The sequence below is a fragment of the Portunus trituberculatus genome, chromosome 24 (assembly GCF_017591435.1).
Source record: "Portunus trituberculatus isolate SZX2019 chromosome 24, ASM1759143v1, whole genome shotgun sequence".
Taxonomy (NCBI): domain Eukaryota; kingdom Metazoa; phylum Arthropoda; class Malacostraca; order Decapoda; family Portunidae; genus Portunus; species Portunus trituberculatus.
The window spans coordinates 13,672,456-13,695,760 of record NC_059278.1 but is presented as its reverse complement, the minus strand read 5'-3'; the positions used below and the strand labels follow the sequence as shown (position 1 = coordinate 13,695,760).

The 23,305-nt window shown below is 36.2% G+C and overlaps 2 protein-coding genes across 4 annotated transcripts in view; one reads left to right on the top strand and one right to left on the bottom strand.

The window, feature by feature from the left end:
- The window catches only part of LOC123508380 (titin homolog), a 29,136-nt gene extending 6,882 nt beyond the window's left edge, over positions 1-22,254 (top strand). The window contains exons 11-14 of one of the 2 annotated variants that reach the window (XM_045262081.1): positions 10,232-10,370; positions 10,935-11,109; positions 13,737-13,894; positions 19,392-22,254. In XM_045262081.1, coding sequence (XP_045118016.1) covers positions 10,232-10,370; positions 10,935-11,109; positions 13,737-13,861 — 439 coding nt within the window. In that variant the 3' untranslated portion in view covers positions 13,862-13,894; positions 19,392-22,254. Of the gene's footprint in view, positions 1-10,231; positions 10,371-10,934; positions 11,110-13,736; positions 13,895-19,148 lie in introns of both variants that reach the window. The other variant, XM_045262080.1, reaches the window with a different exon arrangement.
- LOC123508381 (ankyrin repeat domain-containing protein 13D-like) overlaps positions 14,250-23,305 on the bottom strand; it is a 17,708-nt gene continuing 8,652 nt past the window's right edge. For both annotated transcript variants that reach the window (XM_045262083.1, XM_045262082.1), the window contains 11 exons: positions 23,202-23,305; positions 23,006-23,049; positions 22,561-22,700; positions 22,352-22,418; positions 21,934-22,092; positions 21,666-21,794; positions 20,269-20,419; positions 19,891-20,052; positions 19,379-19,541; positions 19,141-19,221; positions 14,250-18,894 (listed from right to left, as the gene is read on the bottom strand). The exon at positions 23,202-23,305 is cut by the window's right edge and continues 40 nt beyond it. In XM_045262083.1, the coding sequence (XP_045118018.1) occupies positions 18,621-18,894; positions 19,141-19,221; positions 19,379-19,541; positions 19,891-20,052; positions 20,269-20,419; positions 21,666-21,794; positions 21,934-22,092; positions 22,352-22,418; positions 22,561-22,700; positions 23,006-23,049; positions 23,202-23,305 (1,474 nt within the window). In that variant the 3' untranslated portion in view covers positions 14,250-18,620. The remainder of the gene's footprint in view (positions 18,895-19,140; positions 19,222-19,378; positions 19,542-19,890; positions 20,053-20,268; positions 20,420-21,665; positions 21,795-21,933; positions 22,093-22,351; positions 22,419-22,560; positions 22,701-23,005; positions 23,050-23,201) is intronic.

Below are 23,305 nucleotides of genomic sequence, written 5' to 3'. Positions count from 1 at the left end.
TTGGAGAAGTATTGAACTTATTGAGGAACATAAGAGTGGCGTTTGTATATTTAGATGAAGAAATGATGAAGAAAATAATTACTGCAATGATAAGACCGAGGCTTGAATATGCAACAATACAGTGGGCTCGAACTTAAAGAAACACATAAGGAAACTAGAGAAAGTACAGAGGGCTGCAACAAAATGGTGCCTGACTTAAGAGATTTGACTTATGAAGACAGACTGAACAGAATGCAACTTCCGACCCTGGAAAACAGAAGAGAAAGGGAGACCTGATAGCAATATACAGAGTGATGATTGGCATGGAAAAATGGATAGGGAAGATCTGTGTATGTGGAATGAAAGAATGTCGAGAGGGCATGGGAAAAAACTAAAATGGCCACTTATAGGAGAGATGTGAAAAATATAGCTTCCCTCATAGAAGGGTGGAAGCATGGAATAGTTTAGACGTGGAAGTGGTCAACGCAAGGAATATTCATGATTTTAAGAAAAAGCTGGACATTAGTAGATATGGAGACGGGACAGTACGAGCATAGCTCTTTTCCCGTATGTTACAATTAGGTAAATACAATTAGGTAAATACACACACACACACACACACACACACACACACACACACACACACACACACACACACACACACACACACACACACACACACACACAATGTGAACAAAAGCCATGTCATGGAAATGGGAAAGAGTGAAAGATGACCTGTGGGAATCTATAAGATGGGAGATGGAGTAGAACTGGAGAAAGTCAAAAAGGAAAAGGACTTAGGAGTGACGATGGAAGAAAACAATCAACCAGTAAGCCATATTGATAGAATCTTTAGAGAAACATATAATTTGCTGAGGAATATTGGAGTAGCATTTCACTACATGGACAAAGAAATGATGAAGAAATTTATAAATACTATAATAAGACCCAGATTGGAATATGCAGGAGTAGTGTGGACCCCTCATAAAAGAAACACATAAGGAAATTGGAGGCTACAAAAATGGCTACAAGAATGGTCCCAGAACTTGAAGGGATGACATATGAGGAGAGACTAAAGGCTATGGATCTACCAACCTTGGAACAAAGAAGAGAGAGGAGACCTGATACAAGTCTATAAATTGATCAACGGAATGGACCAAGTGGATAATGAGAAACTGATCCTGAGAGAAGAATATGACACCAAGCACAAGATCGCATAGTAAAAAGCTGAGAAAGGGAAGATGTCTGAGAGATATTAAAAATATAGTTTCCAGAGATGTATTGAGACGTGGAACAGTTTAGATGAAGAAGTAGTGTCTGCAACGAGTGTGCACACTTTTAAAGTAAGATTGGATAAGTGTAGATATGGAGACGGGCCACACGAGCATAAAGCCCAGGCCCTGTAAAACTACAACTAGGTAAATACAAAGGTAACACACACACACACACACAGACGCAGCAGAGGAAGGACGCGATACCGTCGCTCCGAGAATCAGCTGATCTTCACTACCTTTGTTTGGGTTTACAGTGGCCTGGGCGATAAGTGTGGACTCATTTTCCTTTCATGAATACAGTGTTAAATAATAATGAGTGAGAAAGATATTCCATCTAAATGCAGGTATGTGACAAGGGAAAGAATGAAAGCTGATGATGACAATGTTGGTGAGGGAGGAGGAGAATTTGAAGGCTTTGATACGGCGCAAACTTCACTATTTGATAGAGTCTTAACTATCGAACGTAAATTAGATAAATTGATAAAGGAGAGTATGGGAATGAAAGAGAATGAAGAACAGGATAAAGAGCTCCAGAAATTGAAAGAAAGGATAAAAGAGTGGAAGAAAACGAAACTAGGCTAAGAACCGAAAATGAAGAATTAAAAGTCCAAATAGCGAACTATAAGAAATTGATGGAAGAAGGACTCGGTAAAGCCGAGAAAGAAAAAGAAAAGCTAAAAGATCTAGTTAACAAAGAAGAAGAAAGAGTACAAGACGTGATTAAAAAGAAGTACAAGCATGGAGAATCCAAGATAAGAAAGACAAGGAATCATTTCAAGAAGTATTTCAAGAACAGTTAAAAGAAAGAGATGAAAATATGACAAGCAAAATGATAGGAGTCCTCAAGAAAAAGAAAATTTAGTAAGAGAAATTGCGGAAAAAAGAAGAGTGTAATTATTTTTGGACTGAAAGAAAAAATGTTAAATATAGACCAAGAAGGAAAAAGACGAAATGAAATCAGTAAAGACCTACTAAAACATCTGAATGACGAGGATAGACAGAACTTAGAAGAGGAAGTAGAAGAAATCCATAGAATGGGACCATATCAAGAAGGAACAGTGAGACCAATTAAGATATTACTAAAATCACAAGCAGCAGCAGAAGAAGTACTATATAGAAAAACGAAACTCAGAGAAACAGAAGGTTGCAAAAAGATATATATATAAAGAAAAATAGAAACGAGGAGGAAAGGAAGAGACACAATGAACTGGTGGCAGAAGCAAGAGAAAAAATAATGAAAGGTCAGAGGAGGGAGAAGGCATTTTTGGAGAATTATAGGAGACAGGATAAGGAAATGGTATATAAAAGAGAAAGAAGAGAAAAGAATGGAGCAAGTTTAACTAAAAATGATAAGAACAAGAGATTAAAATGATGTATACAAACATAGATGGGATTTTATCTAGTAAATTAGAATTAAGAGATTACATAAAGAAAGAAGAACCAGATATTGTATGCCTGGTGGAAACAAAGTTAAATGAGGCAATAAAATAGACATAGATAAAAGGTATAATATATGGAGGAGAGACAGAGTGGGTAAAGGAGGAGGAGGAGTCATGATGATGTTAAGGAAGGAGATAGTGGTAAATCAAGTGGAGTTTGGGAAGGAAAATCAGAAATACTGTATGTTAAGATGCATATTAACAAAAGGAGTTAACAATCATTGGAACATATGTGCCACCAAAACAAACTCATGGACTAACCAAGAATATAGAGACATGATAGATGACACAATAAGGAGTCTTACAAGAATCATTAAGGAAAGGAGAAAAGTGATATTGATAGGAGATTTCAACTGTAAGGAGGTAGACTGGGAAAATTATGAAAGTGGTATGGGGAAGATGCCTGGGAGATAGATTCCTGAACCTAATGATAGATAATTTGATGGTCCAAAGAGTAAAGGAAAACACAAGATTCAGAGGAAACGATGAGCCGGCAAGATTAGACCTAGTTTTTACAAGGGATATACCAATTAACGATGATATAAGATACAAGTGCCCATTGGGAAAGAGTGACCATGTAATATTAGAGATGGATATAGAAGAAGGAAAGGAAGATAGAGATGAATCATACAAAGGAGACCGATTAAATTACAGAAAGGCTGATATTGAGAATCTCAAGAACTATTTTAAAACGTAAACTGGGAGGAGATGGAAAACTCATTAACGGTTCAAGAGAAATATAACTTATTTTTGGAAATATACAAAACTGGGGTCAGGAATATGTTCCAAATATAGACCTAAAGAAGAAGGAAAGAAAGATTGGTTTAATGCAAGATGTGCTAGGGCAAAGGAGAAACGAGATGGAGCATGGAAAAGGTGGAGAAGAAACAGAAATCCAGAAAATAAGGAAAACTTCAAAACAGCAAGAAATGAATATGCTAAGGTGAGAAAGGAAGAAGAAAAGAACTATGAAAAGGACATTGTCGAAAAATGTAAGGAACAACCAAAATTGTTCTACAGATTCATAAATGGAAAAATAAGACAAAAAGAAACAATAGAAAGGTTAAAAGGAGAAAACGGAATGGTGGAAGACCCAAAAGTATGGCAGAACTGTTAAATAGTAAATTTCATGAGGTCTTTACTAAGGAATCCAAATTTGAAAGACCACAGGGTAATAGAGACTGTCTATATGAAAGAGATTAAAGTAACCAAGCTTGAAATAAAAAGTTGATGACGGAATTGGATGAGGAAAAGGCAATGGGACCGGATGAAGTCTCAGGCAGAATACTGAAAGAATGTAGGGAAGAACTAGCAAGTCCAATATACAACATCATAAAATGCTCAATAGAAAATGGAACAGTGCCAGTGGAGTGGAAAAGAGCTGAGGTGGTTCCCATATATAAGAGCGGAAGGAAGGAAGAACCTTTAAATTACAGACCGGTATCACTAACTAGTGTAATATGCAAGATGTGTGAAAAAGTAATAAAGAAGCAATGGATCGAGTTTCTTGAAGACAACAAAATATTATCAAATAGCCAATTTGGTTTTAGAAAAGGTCGGTCATGTGTGACAAATTTATTGAGTTTCTACTCTAGAATAGTTGATAAAGTACAAGAGAGAGAGGATGGGTTGACTGTATTTATTTAGATCTAAAAAAGGCTTTTGATAAAGTGCCACATGAAAGATTACTATGGAAGTTAGAGGAGAAGGGTGGCTTAAAAGGAAGCACATTGAGATGGATGAAGAATTACTTAATGGGAGAGAAATAAGGACGATAGTTAAAGATATGAAGTCCAAGTGGAGAACAGTAGACAGCGGAGTGCCACAGGGGTCAGTATTGGCACCAATACTTTTCTCGTATATATAAATGACATGCCAGAGGAGTGAACAGCTACATAAATCTGTTTGCGGACGATGCGAAACTGTGCAGAGTCATTAAACAAAAGAGGATTGTGAAATACTACAGGAAGACTTAAACAAGATCTGGAAATGGAGCAAAAATGGGAGATGGAATTCAATGTGGACAAAAGCCATGTCATGGAAATGGGAAAAAGTGAAAGACGACCAGTGGGAATCTATAAGATGGGAGATGGAGTAGAACTAGAAAAAGTAAAAAGGAAAAGGACTTGGGAGTGACAATGGAAGAAAATAATCAACCGGTTAGCCATATTGATAGAATTTTCAGAGAGGCGTATAATTTGCTAAGGAATATTGGAGTAGCATTTCACTATATGGACAAGGAAATGATGAAGAAATTGATAAGTACTAAAATAAGACCTAGATTGGAATATGCAGGAGTTGTGTGGACTCCCATAAAAGAAACACATAAGAAAATTAGAGACTACAAAAATGGCTACAAGAATGGTTCCAGAATTTAAAGGGATGGCATATGAGGAGAGACTAAAGGCAATGGATCTACCAACCTTGGAGCAGAGAAGAGAGAGGGATCTGATACAAGTTTATAAATTGATTAACGGAATGGATGAAGTGGATAATGAGAAACTGATCCTGAGAGAAGAATATGACTTTAGAAGCACAAGATCGCATAGTAAGAAACTAAGGAAGGGACGATGTCTGAGAGATGTTAAAAATTTAGTTTCCCAAAGATGTGTTGAGACTTGGAACAGTTTGAGTGAGGAAGTGGTATCAGCAAAGAGTGTACATAGTTTTAAAGAAAAATTGGATAAGTGTAGATATGGAGACGGGACCACACGAGCATAAAGCCCAGGCCCTGTAAAACTACAACTAGGTAAATACAACTAGGTAAATACACACACACACACACACACACACACACACACACACACACACACACACACACACACACACACACACAGAAAAAATATAAAATATAGAAAAAAAAAAATGAAATTAGTCAAAGACCTACTGAAGAATCTAAACGAAGATAGGCAGAACTTGGAAGAGGAAGTAGAAGAAATAAACAGAATTGGACCATATCAAGAAAGAAAAACGAGACCAATTAAAATACTAAAATCACAAGCAGCAACAGAAGAAATATTATATAAGACAACAAAACTTAGAGAAACAGAAGGCTGCAAGGATATCTATATAAAGAAAAATAGAAATGAGGAAGAAAGCAAGAGATACAATGAACTGGCAGCAGCAGTAAGGGAAAAGAATAATGAAAGGTCAGAAGAGGAGAAGGCATTTTTTTGGAGAATTCTAGGAGACAGGATAAGGAATTGGTATATAAACGAGAAGGAAGAGAAAAAAGTGGAACAAGTTTAACTAAAAATGATAAAGGCAAAAGACTAAAAATGATGTATACGAACATAGACGGGGTTTTATCAAGTAAATTAGAATTAAGAGATTACATAAAGAAAGAAAATCCAGATATTGTATGCCTGGCTGAAACAAAACTAAATAAGGCAATCAAAATAGACTTGGATAATAGGTATAATGTATGGAGAAGAGACAGAGTGGGTAAAGGAGGAGGAGTCATGATTATGTTAAGGAAGGAGATAGTGATAAATGAAATGGAATGTGGGAAGGAAAAGCAGAAGTATTGTATATTAAGATGCATATTAATAAAAAAGAGTTAACAATCATTGTAACATATGTGCCACCAAAACAAATTCATGGACCAATCAAGAATATAAAGACATGATAGATGACACAATAAGGAGTCTAACGAGAATCGTTAAAGAAAGGAGAAAAGTGATATTAGTAGGAGATTTCAACTGTAAAGAAGTGGACTGGGAAAATTATGAAAGTGGTATGGGGAAGAAGCCTGGGAGAAAGATTCTTGAACCTAATGATAGACAATATGATGGACCAGAGAGTAAAGGAATGCACAAGATTCAGAGGAAAAACGAGCGAGCGAGATTGGACCTAGTTTTACAAGGGGTATACAAATGAATGATGATATAAGATATAAGTGCCCATTGGGAAAGAGTGACCATGCAATATTAGAAATAGATATAGAAGAGGAAAGGAAGATAGAGACGATTCATACAAAGGAGACCGATTAAATTACAGAAAGGCTGATATTGAGAATCTCAAGAACTATTTTAAAACGTAGACTGGGAGGAGATGGAAAACTCAGAGACAATGCAAGACAAATATAACTTATTTTTGGAAATATACAAAACAGGAGTCAGGAATATGTCCCAAAATATAGACCTAAAGAAGAAGGAAAGAAAGATTGGTTTAATGCAAGGTGTGCTAGGGCAAAGGAGAAAAGAGATGGAGCATGGAAAGGTGGAGGAGAAATAGAAATCCAGCAAATAAGGAAAACTTCAAGGCAGCGAGAAATGAATATGTTAAGGTGAGGAAGGAAGAGGAAAAGAACTTCGAAAAAGACATTGTCGAAAAATGTAAGGAGCAACCAAAATTGTTCTATAGATTCATAAATGGAAAAATTAGGCAAAAAGAAACAATAGAAAGGTTAAAAGGAGAGAACAGGATGGTGGAAGACCCAAAAAGTATGGCAGAACTATTAAATAAAAATTCAGGAGGTCTTTACTAAGGAATCCAAATTTGAGAGGCCACAGGGTAATAGAGACAATCTATATGAAAGAGATTAAAGTAACCAAGCTTGAAATAAAAGAGTTAATGAAGGAACTGGATGAAGAGAAGGCAATGGGACCAGATGAAGTCTCAGGCAGAATACTGAAAGAATGTAGGGAAGAACTAGCAAGTCCTATATACAACATCATAAAATGCTCAATAGAAAATGGAACAGTACCAGTAGAATGGAAAAGAGCTGAGGTGGTTCCCATATATAAGAGCGGAAGGAAGGAAGAACCTTTAAATTACAGACCGGTATCACTAACTAGTGTAATATGCAAGATGTGTGAAAGAATAATAAAGAAACAATGGATCGAGTTCCTTGAAGACAACAAATTAATATCAAATAGCCAATTTGGTTTTAGAAAAGACGGTCTTGTGTAACTAATTTATTGAGTTTCTATTCTAGAATAGTTGATAGAGTACAAGAGAGAGGATGGGTTGACTGTATTTATTTGGATTTAAAAAGGCGTTTGACAAAGTGCCACATGCAAGATTACTATGGAAGTTAGAGGAGAAGGGTGGCTTAAAGGAAGCACATTGAGATGGATAGAAAATTATTTGAGGGGAGAGAAATAAGGACGGTAGTTAAAGATATGAAGTCAAGTGGAGAGCAGTAGAAAGCGGAGTGCCACAGGGGTCAGTATTGGCACCAATACTTTTCCTCATTTATATTAACGACATGCCAGAAGGAGTGAACAGCTACATAAATCTGTTTGCAGATGATACGAAACTGTGCAGAGTTATAAAGCAAAAGGAGGATTGTGAAATACTGCAAGAAGACCTAAATAAGATCTGGGAATGGAGTAAAAAGTGGGAAATGGAATTCAATGTGAACAAAAGCCATGTCATGGAAATGGGAAAGAGTGAAAGACGACCTGTGGGAATCTATAAGATGGGAGATGGAGTAGAACTGGAGAAAGTAAAAAGGAAAAGGACTTAGGAGTGACGATGGAAGAAAACAATCAACCAGTAAGCCATATTGATAGAATTTTTAGAGAAACATATAATTTGCTAAGGAATATTGGAGTAGCATTTCACTACATGGACAAAGAAATGATGAAGAAATTGATAAGTACTATAATAAGACCCAGATTGGAATATGCAGGAGTAGTGTGGACCCCTCATAAAAGAAACACATAAGGAAATTGGAGGCTACAAAAATGGCTACAAGAATGGTTCCAGAATTTGAAGGGATGACATATGAGGAGAGACTAAAGGCTATGGATCTACCAACCCTGGAACAAAGAAGGAGAGAGGAGACCTGATACAAGTTTATAAATTGATCAACGGAATGGACCAAGTGGATAATGAGAAACTGATCCTGAGAGAAGAATATGACATCTGAAGCACAAGATCGCATAGTAAAAGCTGAGAAAAGGAAGATGTCTGAGAGATATTAAAAATATAGTTTCCAGAGATGTATTGAGACGTGGAACAGTTTAAATGAAGAAGTAGTGTCTGCAACGAGTGTGCATACTTTTAAAGTAAGATTGGATAAGTGTAGATATGGAGACAGGGCCACACGAGCATAAAGCCCAGGCCCTGTAAAACTACAACTAGGTAAATACAACTAGGTACACACACACACACACACACACACACACACACACACACAAGTGAAAAGCTGCTAAAATTTCATTATCGCAACCTCAGATGCCTGCTATGGAGAGCCATCATGAGGTATCTGAGATTGGCCAAAACCAATAGAATTTTGGAATTCTGATAAATAGATACCATAATTGGGGAGATAGATACTACTATGATGGATACCAGATAGATACTACTACTTATAGTGATTACTGCACTGGACAAGGATGAGTTGGTGGACGGGATGATCAGATGGGACTTTGTTTTGGGGATGCTGTAAGTCCTTCTGAGAATGTTTGTGAAATAGGAGAATTAGAGAAGCTTTTGAAGCCATGAAAAGAAATTACTCAGTAATCAATATCTTATAGAAATATCACTAAAGAAAAGGATTGAAGATGAATAAAAAATAAGGAGATAAAAAATGGGGATAGGATTGATAGATAGATGATCGGATCTCTAATAAATACAATGAGCTGATGTAAAAGAACCTTGACATGAAGGAAATGAATTATACACTAATTTAAAAAGAAGTAAAAATGAGGGATATTAGGAGTAAAAGTGGTTGCGGAAAAAAAAGTAGTTGAAGGATTGGAGAATGAAGGAAAGGAGGATAGGAGGGAAAAAAAAAAATAAAATAGTGAGTGAGACGCTTGACTAATGAGAGGTGGAAATGGGCGGGAGGAAATGGGAAGCCTCTTAATGTGTGGAAGAGAAATAGGAAGGATGTAACTGAGGGTTGGAGTGAGTGTGTGGAGTGTTGTGGTCTCAGTCCTAGAAGATGGTCTATGAGCTCTGAGCTCTGTAATGAAGATGGCTGGGTGACTAGAGGAGAGGAGGTGAATTACAAAGATAAGAGGCGTTTTGAGAGTGTGATGGAAAGTGTGATAGAGATTATGATAGGAAAACATTAGACAAAGTGATAAAAAGATGGAATGGAATAGAGGAGAGAAAGATGGGTGATCTTCTAGGTGACCTACATATTTCTGAAGACTATTATGTTGATCAGAAAATACAACAGAATACTGTATATTTGTGAAAATGTAAGTGAAGAATGCATTCATTATCTCATTTGTCTTAATTGTTGGGTGGAAAGGGCTACCAACATTAATCTTGGCCATTGTGGTGAACCTCAAGCATGGGAAAGGATGGGGTTGTTCTCACTTACTCTAATCCTGCAGATAAGGCCAGAGATAGGATGGGGAAGGGGGAATTTAATGCTATGACCATTATCTATTTTTTATAGAAAAAGACAGTTTTTCATATGCCTTTTCAGAATGAGGGTATGACACTATGTACAAGACTCTTCCAGTTGTTTCTGTCCAATGCATCTTCCTCTGTGACAGAGTGTGAAATCTCTCTATCACACAGAAGACAGCTGATAGATCTAATAGATATCAAAATAACAGATCATCTCATTAGGTACCATATTTACTGTGTGGGGCTGAGGCGGGTTCCTAATGGCCGCTGGCACTGCAAGGAGTGTGCCATGTGTTCATCATGTGGTTCCAAGACACCTGCCGGCAATGAGCATCTCAAGAATGCAGAGTGGCAGCATGAGGTAGGTGGTGGCTGAGGCAGTATACTGCAGGGGTGCCTGTCTATTCAATGTACAATTGCTGGAATGCCAGGTAAAAGAAATTTGTTATGGAAAGTTTGTGTTCCTGGTCAACATTTTTGGGTTTTAGTAGTAGCACAAAGTAGAAGGTCCAATCTGTACGGCTGACCCCAATAAAGTGGGGGCAGGATAATTTTCTCTTGTTAGGAGCCAAGAGAATAAGAGAGTGGTGTGAATGTGAAAGTAGTGTTCTTCATCTTAGCTACCCCATTTGTGGTCTTTTTTTGTTTGAGACACCCTTGGTATGTGTATGTAAGAATCAGAACTGGGTGTTTTTAATTAATTTTTATTTTTTGTTATATAAAGTTTAAATCATATCACAGGTATTGTATGTTCATTTGTAGCTCTTCAGTATCTTGATCACATTCCTATCCACATTGAATCTGTCATAGTAAAATAAACAACCAACAATATTCAGTCATAGATTAGGAAATGTTAATTGGTCCTGGTGATATAAAATTCATGAAGCCATTTAGAGTAGGAATTAGTACTTATTGTCACACACAGTTCAAGAAGGACAAGGACAACAAGCAGCTGAGGTACGCCACCACATTGTGTGTTCCCTGCGATAAGTACTGGAAGAGGCGGCAGTTCTGCTATGTGTGTCTCAAAGTGTACAGAAGCATTCCAGAGGACGGGATGGTGCGCTGCTCAAACTGTCCCAAGTATATCCATAGAGAAGGTACTGTAAAATAACTATATGTGGTAGTATAGAAAAAAAAATTATTTATTTATTCGTTCCATTTAATTTTCTTTATTATCATTATCATGGGGCGAATGTGTGTGAAAAAGTACATACACAAATTTTGTGAAGGAGGAAGGGATCACATATCACAGAAGAAACCTCACTCTGGCAGTGACTGACATACTACAACATAGAGAGGGATGGGTGGATGCTATCTACCTGGACTTGAGAAAGGCCTTTGATAAAATACCACACAATAGACTGATGTGGAAACTAAAGATGATTGGAGGAGTAAATGATAAACTAGCAAAATGGATGGAAAATTACTTAATGGGAAGAGAAATGAGAACAGTGGTGAGAGGAAGGAAGTCCGAGTGGAAGAAGGTAACCAGTGGAGTTCCACAAGGGTCAGTGCTGGTCCCATCATGTTTTTGATTTATGTTAATGATATGCCAGTAGGAATTGACAGTTACATGAACATGTTTGCGGACGATACTAAAATTATGAGGAGAGTAAAGAATGTGGAAGATTGTAACAAGTTACAGGAAGATCTTGATAAAATATATGAGTGGAGTAAGGAGTGGCAGATGGAATTTAATATAGACAAGACCCATGTTATGAAAATGGGAAGAAGTAGATACAGACCAAACAGGGATTACAGGCTGGGTGATGAGAAAATTAAAGAGACCAATGAGGAGAAAGACTTAGGAGTAACGTGCAAAACACCTTGTCACCGGAGAAACACATTAACAAGATTTTTTGGAAAACATACAACATGCTTCAAAATATTGGCCTTGCATTCCACTACCTAGATGAAGGAATGATGAAGAAGATATTATGTACCTTAATAAGACCCCAGTTAGAATATGCAGCATGTGTCTGGTCACCGCATATGAAGAAAAATGTGAAGAAGGTGGAAAGGGTACAGAGGCTGGCAACAAGGATGGTACCAGGACTCAGGGAGTTAGACTATGAGGAAAGACTGAGGAAGCTGGGACTGACCACATTAGAAGAGAGAAGAACAAGAGGAGACATGATAACTATGTATAAATTGGTGAACAAGATTGACATACTGGACAGAGAGTTGATAAAGGTGACCACAAGTAATCATCTCCGAGGACATGGAAAAAATGCTAATAAAAGACATCTGTCTAAATGACGTGAGAAAATACAGTTTCCCGCATCGTAGCATTGATAAGTGGAATAAACTGAGCAGTGATGTCGTTGACACGGTGTGTGTCAATCAGATGAAAGAGAGATATGACAGGAATGGACAAGGAGACAGGTCACAGAGAGCTTAGCTTGGGCCCTGTAATACACAAATAGGTAAATACATACACATTTTGTTTCCCGCAAAGATGTGTTGAGACTTGGAACAGTTTGAGTGAGGAAGTGGTGTTAGCAACAAGTGTGCATAGTTTTAAAGAAAAATTGGATAAGTATAGATATGGAGACGGGGCCACACAAGCATAAAGCCCAGGCCCTGTAAAACTACAACTAGGTAAATAAACACACACCCACACATTTTACTACATGGATAAAGAAATGATGAAGAAATTGATAAGTACTATAATAAGACCCAGATTGGAATATGCAGGAGTAGTGTGGACCCCTCACAAAAAGAAACACATAAGGAAGTTGGAGAGACTACAAAAAATCGCTACAAGAATGGTTCCAGAATTTGAAGGGATGACATATGATGAGAGACTAAAGGCTATGGATCTACCAACCCTGGAACAGAGAAGGGAGAGAGGGGATCTGATACAAGTTTATAAATTGATCAATGGAATGGACCAAGTGGATAATGAGAAACTGATCCTGAGAGAAGAATGTGACATTCGAAACACAAGATCGCATAGTAAAAAGATGAGAAAGGGAAGATGTCCGAGAGATGCTGAAAAATATAGTTTCCCACAAAGATGTGTTGAGATGTGGAACAGTTTGAGTGAAGAAGTGGTGTCAGCAACGAGTGTGCATAGTTTTAAATAAAAATTGGATAAGTGTAGATATTGAGACGGGGCCACACGAGCATAAAAAATCTACAAGTAGGTAAATACACACACACACACACACACACAGCCCGGTAGCTCAGTGGTTAGAGCGCTGGCTTCACAATCCAGAGGACCGGGGTTCGATTCCCCAGCCGGGTGGAGATATTTGGGTGTGTCTCCTTTCACGTGTAGCCCCTGTTCACCTAGCAGTGAGTAGGTACGGAATGTAAATCGAGGAGTTGTGACCTTGTTGTCCCGGTGTGTGGTGTGTGCCTGGTCTCAGGCCTATCCGAAGATCGGAAACAATGAGCTCTGAGCTCGTTCCGTAGGGTAACGTTTGGCTGTCTCGTCAGAGACTGCAGCAGATCAAACAGTGAATTACACATGGATACTATAGCTTGGCTGGAGTGATGTAAAGTGGGCCCATTAACCCAAAGGTTTACTGTATGTGAATATGTTGATATTGACTCATAGATATTTTAGTGTTTCTTTCCTTGGGAATTCTTTTGTAGTGGCCAGTGCTTTATTTATTAAGTAATTTTAATATATGTAGATCTGGTATCAAGTTATGAATTTAAGTAAATTACAATACTATTTCTTTTCTCTTCTTGAATCTATTCATTTATTTTTCAGTCTGTTCAACCATGTATGAAAATGAACGTTTTTGCATCAACTGCTTCAAGATGCGTAACTCAACTGCACTGAATCACTCACGCATCATTGCAGCAGCCAAGAAGAAGATGGCCTCAGGTTACTAACAGTCTGAAAGTCAGAAGCAATTCCTCTGAATTGTAAGTTGCCATTCCTTAGATTTTGCTCTGTTTTATAATGTATTCAGGTTGGTAATGAGCTCGTCAGTACTTTGGCATCCTTAGTTCTAGAGTCATCCTGAATAAACTCAACTTGTACCATTATTAACTTGTGAATATATTGATAAAAGTAGAACTAACAAAGAGATTGATTTAATTCAGTGCCTATGGGTCAAGGAAGAAAAAGAATAGAATAAGGGAGAAAGGTTTTGAGAATGGTATTAGTAAAATAACAATGGATCTTTTTATCTTTAGATTATAACATTTTTCCTATGTGAAAAAAATTGTCAAATGATTCATTCAGGCGTAATTGAATATAGGCTAATAAGATTTTCAGTAAAGAAGATGGATTTTATTTGGCAGTAATTGTTTTATTTCAAGGCAACTGCAGTAATCTCTAAATCCCACACATTCGTATTTTCCTCACAACTTTCACACACATTTCTAACTGTAAGATATGGCTCTTGGAAGTACTGATATCTCGACTCTTCACATATCACAGTACATGAAAAGTTCAGCACTGGAAGGCTCATAAAAGTAATGCAAGGTGTTAGTTCCTCTGAAAAGTTCAGTTCATTTAACTAGAGGTGGCATTAATAGCCTATGTAAATCTATAAGATCATTGCTATAGATATAAACAGTCTCTGACTGACTTACAGTACTTTCATAATGAAATTACCGTAATGCAACAACAAATTATGTTGTTTTTGCAAGTTCTAGCTTTTGCTCCCTCCAAAAATATTAACCTTTAGTCACAGATCATGCTTTATATTGTCACAAAAGCAGCAACAACAAAATGTTTGTTGTGCCTAGTAGTTCCTATATTTTGCTCCCTCCAAAACATTTACCTTTAGTCAGAGTTCATGCTTCATATTGTCATAATATAGACTAGTCTTCTCATTAAAGTTGACTATCTTACCAAACATATCACATATCACAACCTTCTCCACCATTCTCTCATTATCAGCTTCCTCACATTTTAGTTAAGTACATATGCTAGACTAATCAGCTTTTACATTCTACATATGAAAAGCAGTATGAAGTGTGTATACATAGAACATACACTGCTGCTGTCCAGGCATCAGATAGTAATGGTGGACACATGGAACATGAAGGCTCTTAGGAGTGAGGGTTCCTGACAGTTAGACATAAAAAGACAGTTATAGCAAAAATAGGCTTTACAGATATAAAGAAATTCTTTAAAGATCCATCCTGACATTTTATGCTTCTTTACAATCACGAGTTTAACTAGATCTGGCCTACAGTATAAGTAAATGCTTTTATATACAATTAGCACACCACTATAAAAAATATACTTTTACATAGGGAACTTCATTGTATTATAGCATATGTTGATGGTGTTAGTTTTACTTTGAATCAAATATACATTAGCTGAAGTTGTTCAATTTATTCATGAATATTTAGGAAAAAAAATCTGATATGAAAGTTGGGAGGTTGGTAAAAGTCATCAGTATTATTGTGCCTGAGATATCCTGATATAAATCCTGTAATATTATGTTACAATGAATAATTCCATTATCACATATTACACAAATAGCTGATCAAAAGAAGTAAAACTCAGAATAAATGCAGTCAGGTTACCTGCAGAGTATCAACAGATCAAACTAATATAAGTATATATATGAGAGTAAAGCTAATATGTTGCATATGAGCAAAAATTGTTGCTGTAACAATTCCCACAAAATATAATCACATCCATACTCTTATAGGCTGTATGAAAGAAAAGAGAGAGAAAAAAAAAAATATATATATATATATATAATCACTCCCAGCCAGTAACTTCGTTGACTTATTCCATAAATGTAATGATGAATTTTGATAATGATACATTGGATTAAGACATGTAATGCACTACGCACATATCTTGCCTGCTTACTTTCAGCTCTTTTGTAAGTTGTTACGCATCATTCTTCTTAATACTATTGAATCCAAAGGTACAGTTGCAGAAGGGAATGTTGGCACAAGCACCATTTCATTTGTTTTCAGGAAAGAACTGCAGCAAAATCTAGAGGAAGCACTGCTGATTATTAGTACCATACCATATTAAGGGGCTTGTACATTGCAAAAAGACAGTGCTATCTAAATTTATCACCCATTGCCTTAATGAAACCCAGGCTTGGGGTCTTCTACCATAAGATTTCATAGGAATAAGATGCCAAAATTGTATTATTACTGTTGGAAAGTTGAGCTTTGAAATTTACACCAGTCCTCAATGAAACCAAGGAGAGCATAGCTATAGTTCAGCTTATTGTCTTGCTTCCTGACTAAATAACACTATTTTGAGTGTAAGTTGGATGTAGATTCTCTCCCACTGCTTGGGTATTTTTAACTTATATAGAAGAGGGAGGAAGGTATGTATTGCAAATGTTGCAGTTTACAATTATGTGAAGAACATGACCTGTTTTCAGGAAATTCACACATGTCCATCATGGTTTGATGAGGCTTAATACTTTCTGAAGTGTATTTTTCACCTTTTAAGTGAACCATGAACACAACAATGTTTTCAGCCATAATAAAGACGACTATTTTTTTTTTTGCAAAAGATACATTGCACACCTCCATAAATCACTAATAAAGAGAAACCAAAATATTTCTGGTTTACTGTAATACTGTAGCCAGTGGCTGACATCATGCATAGGCATCTCATTCCAATCATTAGGGCTCATAATAGAATACCCCAACATTTTTTTTTCCACTGTATCCGATACATTTGCAATATATACTGCACCTGCATGCATAATACAAAATAACCTTTAATCTTACATTACATATGTTTCACTGCTGCTGGCTCTGGTTTAAGATTTGCACAAGGATATAATATGATAATTTAGCTTTTTTTTTTTTTTTTTTTTTTTTTTTTTCATAAAGCATGTGAATTTTGTTCATAATTTTTTTATGGTCATAACCCATGTTACAAAAGAACATGACAGCCCCAGTTTGTGTAGCCACTAAGGAACAGGTTGATATGGGCCTGGGGCTGGGAATGAGTATAACACTGAAGAATGACAACACTGATACAAGTTGAAAATCCCTTATTCAGTTTCTCTCTCTCTCTCTCTCTCTCTCTCTCTCTCTCTCTCTCTCTCTCTCTCTCTCTCTCTCTCTCTCTCTCTCTCTCTCTCTCCACTGTTGAAGCATGCCAATTATTGTTCTTGTAAACACTGGAGTTTGTGAAGTGTGAGCTTGTTTTCATTTTAACTGCTGCAAAGGTTTTCACAGTTTTTCTTCTTGCTGTTAGGAAAAAAATCCATAGTTTTCTGATGTATATTGAAATATAAACTGCATACAGAAGCTTATTAGCATCCCATGAGGCAATATCAGGTGCATTCTCATGTCACCCGTCAGTGATGTGAGGCTTTAGTTCTGTGCCGTACATAATGAAATACATGAACTTAACACAGACCTTTGTACTTAAGAAATTTGTCATAATACTGGAGTGCTCTTTTGTCATATAAGCTTTTGAATATTCATTTTCAGATTGTAGATATTTGTGAAGGGATTGTCAACAAGTATCAAGTAAAAATGTTTAAGTCAAGAAATAGATTAATGCATAGTGGCAGCATAGTCTGTGGGTGATCTTGTGCCTGGATTTAAATGAAATAGAGCTGCTTTGTTGTCTGCTTTGATCTAAATACATGCAGAAACATCCATTGATTGAGGTAGACCCGTGGATTAACTTGCAGCAGTGAAGCAGTCAATTGTCACAAATAAAGAAAAAATAAATAAATAATAATAATAATAAAATAAATAAAAAATAATAATAATAATAATATACATAAAAATTTTAAAAATCTAAGATTGAACATGAATGCAAACCTTAAAATTTCATTATCTTATACTTAGTAAGGAGGAAAAGCTATTACAACAGACTTCAATTTCCATACATTAATTTCCGTAATTAACTAATAATGACATTTTGCAAGACTTAATCTTGAGATTAATAATATTCTGACTTAATACATATATATTCTGACAATGTATTTATAAAGTACCATGAAAGACTTGAAAGTAAAGCTCAGACTTAATTATTACTATTATAGCATGTGAATAGTCACACTTCACATTCATCACTAAAACTGGATTTATAAAAAATTATTAACGTAAAGTTAATATAAAATAATCACATCATAGTACTATAATAAAAATAATAATAACAATAATGATAATGGTAATAATAATAGAAATAGTAATAATAATAATAATCACCTTAATATAGATGACATACCATGCTCAAATAATGATCTCATATATTCAAAAAGAATATACTGTATTATCTGATATAGCTGTCACTGACAAAATAGTGCCAGACCAAAGCATTGCAGTCTGCACGTGTTGCTACACAAAACACTTGCTTCAATAGAATGTACAAAATGGCTAAGAAGAGGCACTAGGTGTCAACAAAAACTTTCAACAAATTACAACAGCATCTATTTTCCACCAAATAAATTTGGAACCTAACTTCTTAGTTTTCACAAAATAGTCTCTGTAACAAATACATCATCCTGTAACAATGAGTATTATTTTTTTTACGTAATATCAAATTAAACTTCCACATCTTGACTCAGATAATTTGCCCTGGAATCCCAACATTCTTATTTCCCATCAGTACCAAGTAGTACAACTGTATTATATATAAAGTGTACTATGGCAGTATTCTTAGCTATTCTCATCTAGAGCAGAATTTACATTATTTCTCAGTGAGGGACAATTCAAGAATGCGCTTTAAAGTTTCTTCTTCCTGTTTCCTTCTGGCCTCCTCCTCTTCCTGATGTTGCTGTGATAGAGATAGAGCCATAGCCATCTCTGAGTCCAATATGCTGCCTCCTGGCGTCACAGCCAGACCTCCAGGCACAGCTACATCCCCCTCGGGCTCCATGCGCAGCTGGGGCAGAGTGGTGGGCTGAGAGGAGGGTTGAACACCTCCCCCCTTAGTGTTTAAAGCCAATGACTCCTCGATGGCTCTAAAAAAGAAAATATAAATACTTTATTCAGACATCTTAAAGACAGTAATTTTCAAAATAACAAACTAAACTCTAAACCTACAATCACTCACAAGTTAAGTGCATATTAAAGATAGTACATTTAAATAATTGAAAATAATTACAACTATTATTGTGAAGAAGCTACTTCAACTGGGATTTAGAAAGCAAGATTCACATGTTAATTTAAGGAACTCTTAATAATCCAAACAAAACTAACTTTCTCACCTTTGCAGCTGTGCATCCTCTACCGTCTGTAGTCCCATGTGTGCCGGAGTGTTGGGACGTGATCCTGGCTTGGAATTGGGTCTAGACAAAACAAGAATCACTGGCATTAATCTCGCAAGATTATAAAATATAGATAAAAGTCGGAAAAATATTCCACAAGGACTTCCTTTATGAAGAGGATTGATAGAAATTAAAAGACAGATAAAAATGAGGAGCATTTAGAATTATGCACACTGACCCTTGTTTCCCAGGTGGTGGGCGATGGTCAGCTTGCAGTGCTTCCCAGATGTCCACTTGGTCTTGTTCTGTGCCAGCCTCAACTAAGGATTGTTGAATGGCATACTGGAGCAATGCATCATCCTCATCCAAGCTCATCTGCAGATGCTGCTGGTCCGAGTGACCTGTACCAACGTAAACAAGGAATTGTGTTTCAGTCAAGTTCTCAACAGTGTAACTGTAGACATGGACATTTCTACCATTTAAAATCTTGCACTATATTACAGAACAAAGCTGTAGAATTTGCAATAATAAGAGTTATTGTAATTGATGTTTTGTAGTAAATTTTCTAAGTAAAGAAATAATTAATTAATAATTAAAGAGTAGATTAAGCATCATTTGGTTACTCAAAACTTTTAAATTAATTTTACTTATTCAAGGTAAATACTTCTTGAGAGTATTAAAATAAAACAGTACAGAATTCCAGTTTTCTTCAGTACTTCATATATGTTAATTTATTTCAAGAAAACATACCTATGACAGTATAACTCGATGGAGGATCAAATGCATCTTCCTCAATAACACAAGACAATCTATCTTCCTCGGCCACCGTGGACACTTTGTTGATGGAAACGTCAACACCAAAAATGTTTCCAAAAGTTATTCTTGCTGTCAACACATGGAAGAGTGGGATTTCTGGGAGGAAAAAATTATAAATAAATGATAAATAAAAAAAATACAATAAAAAATAAAATTTTACTATTATAATGATAAAAAAATAATAACTTTAGACCTCATCACTACATCTGGCATCTTTTAAATATATTTCATTATATAATCTTATATTTGGCAGTTGCTCATTTAGTAAAGGTAAAGCAACAATAGTAGCACATAGCTTGTCAGTCTACATACCAATCTTCACTGGAAATCCACTAGGAAGCTGCATTTGAATGAAGTGCTTTAGCTTGGCAAAATGAGAAGAGCTGATGGCCATGAGGTCCACAATGGGCATCACCTGGTCCTGGAGTTTGAGAGGATACTCTTCTGCCAGCCACAAGTGCGCCTGAACATGAATAAGGGACAAGAAATAAGCTAAGAATCCATTACAGGCAAAAACATAGTACTAAAAAGACAAAGATGCTGGGTATGTTCATCTTATGGCAAACATGACTCCTTACTAGTGGGACCAAGATTACCTTGAAGGCCACCAATATAGGGACCAGATTTTGAAACAGTAATAATTAAGGAAAAGCTTGAGAAGTGAACAGTGGGTATCTAAAATTTATCTGATGCAATATACAAATCTACGTGGATATCAAGATTGCTAATGAATTCTGATGGCTTCCTCTGTTGTCACAAGGAATATGGATGATAATAAGAACCATAAGAAGATAAAAAATGTACAGTGGAGACTCAATACTTGAACATCCAAATAGTCAAACTTTTCAATAGTCGAACGCAAAAGTTTGACTTAATACGTACTTGAAAAATACCTATTAGTCAAATGTCCGTCCACGTGGCTGTAAACAAAGGGTCTCTCCCTTCCCGCCAGTTGATCCTTCGCTGTTGTAGGAATAGCATTGTCCTGCACTTTTATTTTATTTTTATTTATTTATTTATTTTATTTTTTTTTTTTTTTTTTTTTTTTTTTTTTTAAGCTTCCAATGGCACTAAAGAGGCTTGTTAGTGGTGAGAATAAGCCTACAAGAAAGAATGTAGTGAGAACCATTGAAAGGAAAAGAGATTATTGATAAATACGAGAAAGGAGGAAGAATAACTGATCTTGCAGCTTGAGTACTGTATAGCTAAATCTGAGAAATTTTTTGCCTGAATTTAAGAAATTTGTGGATAAGGAGTGCTTAAGCCCACAACAGATCTTTAATTGTGATGAAACTGGTCTGTTTTGGAAAAAAAAAAAAAGCTACCAAACAGGACCTATATAACAAAGGAAAGAGAAGTGTTTGCCAGGACACAAGCCCATGAAAGACAGCCTAACCCTGCTTTTGTGCGTCAGTGCCAGCGGCGACTGCAAAATTTTTAAACTTGGATTTGACAATGACTGGAACAAATTACCTGATTTATAGGTATTAATAGTCAAACTTTGTAAATATTCAAACAGCCATTTGGAACGAATTAAGTTCAAGTATTGAGTCTTCACTGTATCTGTTGAAGTTTTTGTTGCCTTTAGAACAAATATATTTTACTTAACTTCATTGATGAGCATCTAACAACTATTTTTCATCTCAGATTTTCTTTCTCATGAAACTCACCTTTATGATATGAATTGATAAAAATTAATGACCACTCACCTTAAAACTTTGTACTTTTTTGGAAACTTCCTTGGGTCGCCCAATGTCGCGTCCTTGCAGATCCACCTCAGGATTGAAGTATTCCTCCGCAGTAATGTTAGTAGGATTGTTAAGATTGCCTGTCTCACTCTGAAATCCAGTGATGATATAAATAACATCAACAAATGGTATCACCATTCTATGACAATAAACTCATTAGCCAAGATCTAAACCAAGCAAGCACTACAATCCTATGCTTTTAGCACTGACAAAAATGTGAATGATTTACCTCCTCAGATGATGAAGGAGAGTTTTGCTTTTCTTCTACTTCAGCAATATTCAAGAAAGATTGAATAGGACTCCTCGGAGATGTCTTCTCCTTGTCAGCATCAGTTAAGTGTTCAGTTCGAGTCTTGGTCACAAGTTCTACATTGGTGGCAGAAAATACCTATAAAAATGTAGAATCCAGTGTTCAATGTAACTGAAACTTTTATCATTCATTTTTTGTAATTATTTCTGCTGGCTGTCAAGTAAAAAAAAAATCATTTTACATGAGCCTGTATGATTGTGTTCCATATTTTTTTTTACAAATTAAAGATGATTACCTAAATAACTGCTTATTTTTATACCAAGCCAGCAAATCCTGTAAATGAAGGTGGTTGTTACTATATCCATAACATCACACTTAAAACTGACAATAAACTTACCTTACAGTCATGGCCATTAACATTTTCACTTCTATCACTTCGCCAACCCCAGATCCCAGCTTTATCCCTGTATGAAGGGAAAAACTTTTAAATAATAAATACGGGGCAAATCACTCATTAATGATACTATAAATAACAGTAAATTGTTCCCACTACATGAAAATATTACTGACTCAGGTGTATAGGGTGTATAGGTACTGATGACACACCTTTCAAAACTGATCTTCTCAGTATCAATGTAGGTGATGGCAATGGGTGTGGTGAGCCGCTGAGACAGCATGCCGGGATGGGGCCGCATGTACGCCTGTGCCTGGTCTGGTGGAAGTGTTCGCATGTTCTCCACATACACCTGCAAACAGATTCATCATTGGTAAATTATGTCAATTTACATACACAAGGTTTTGTGTTATAATGTTACATCTGTGAAACCAGAAAAAACTCAACACATCTTTGATTAATTTCTACTTTCCTGTGTACAAAATATTACAAAACAGTCAGTTAACTATGTACTGTCAGAATGCATTCAAATATACAGTACTATTCTAAGGACCTTGATACTCATACTCTGGTTTAAAGAAAGACATGAGCCTTCCTCGCATACATACCAATTTCAGCTTTACTATTATGCATTAAGAAAAAAATATGTTCCCTTACTTGGCCAGTTTCATGATCCACTTCCATCATTGTAGCACCATCAGCTGTGGCAATGTAAGACAAGGGGCAATATAAGCATTACAGAATATACTCAATCCTCAACCACAGCACCACAACATTCAACATAAAGAACTTATAAAAATATCAAACACTGGGACCAGTGTAACTTAGGATATGATATTTGTGATATACTTACGGTGGCCTTTAAAGATGTAGCTCCTATTTCCACGCTGCCAGCTGGTCTGATCAAATCCAATGAGAGTGGTATCAATACGGACGTTTGAGCCACTCTTGTACACG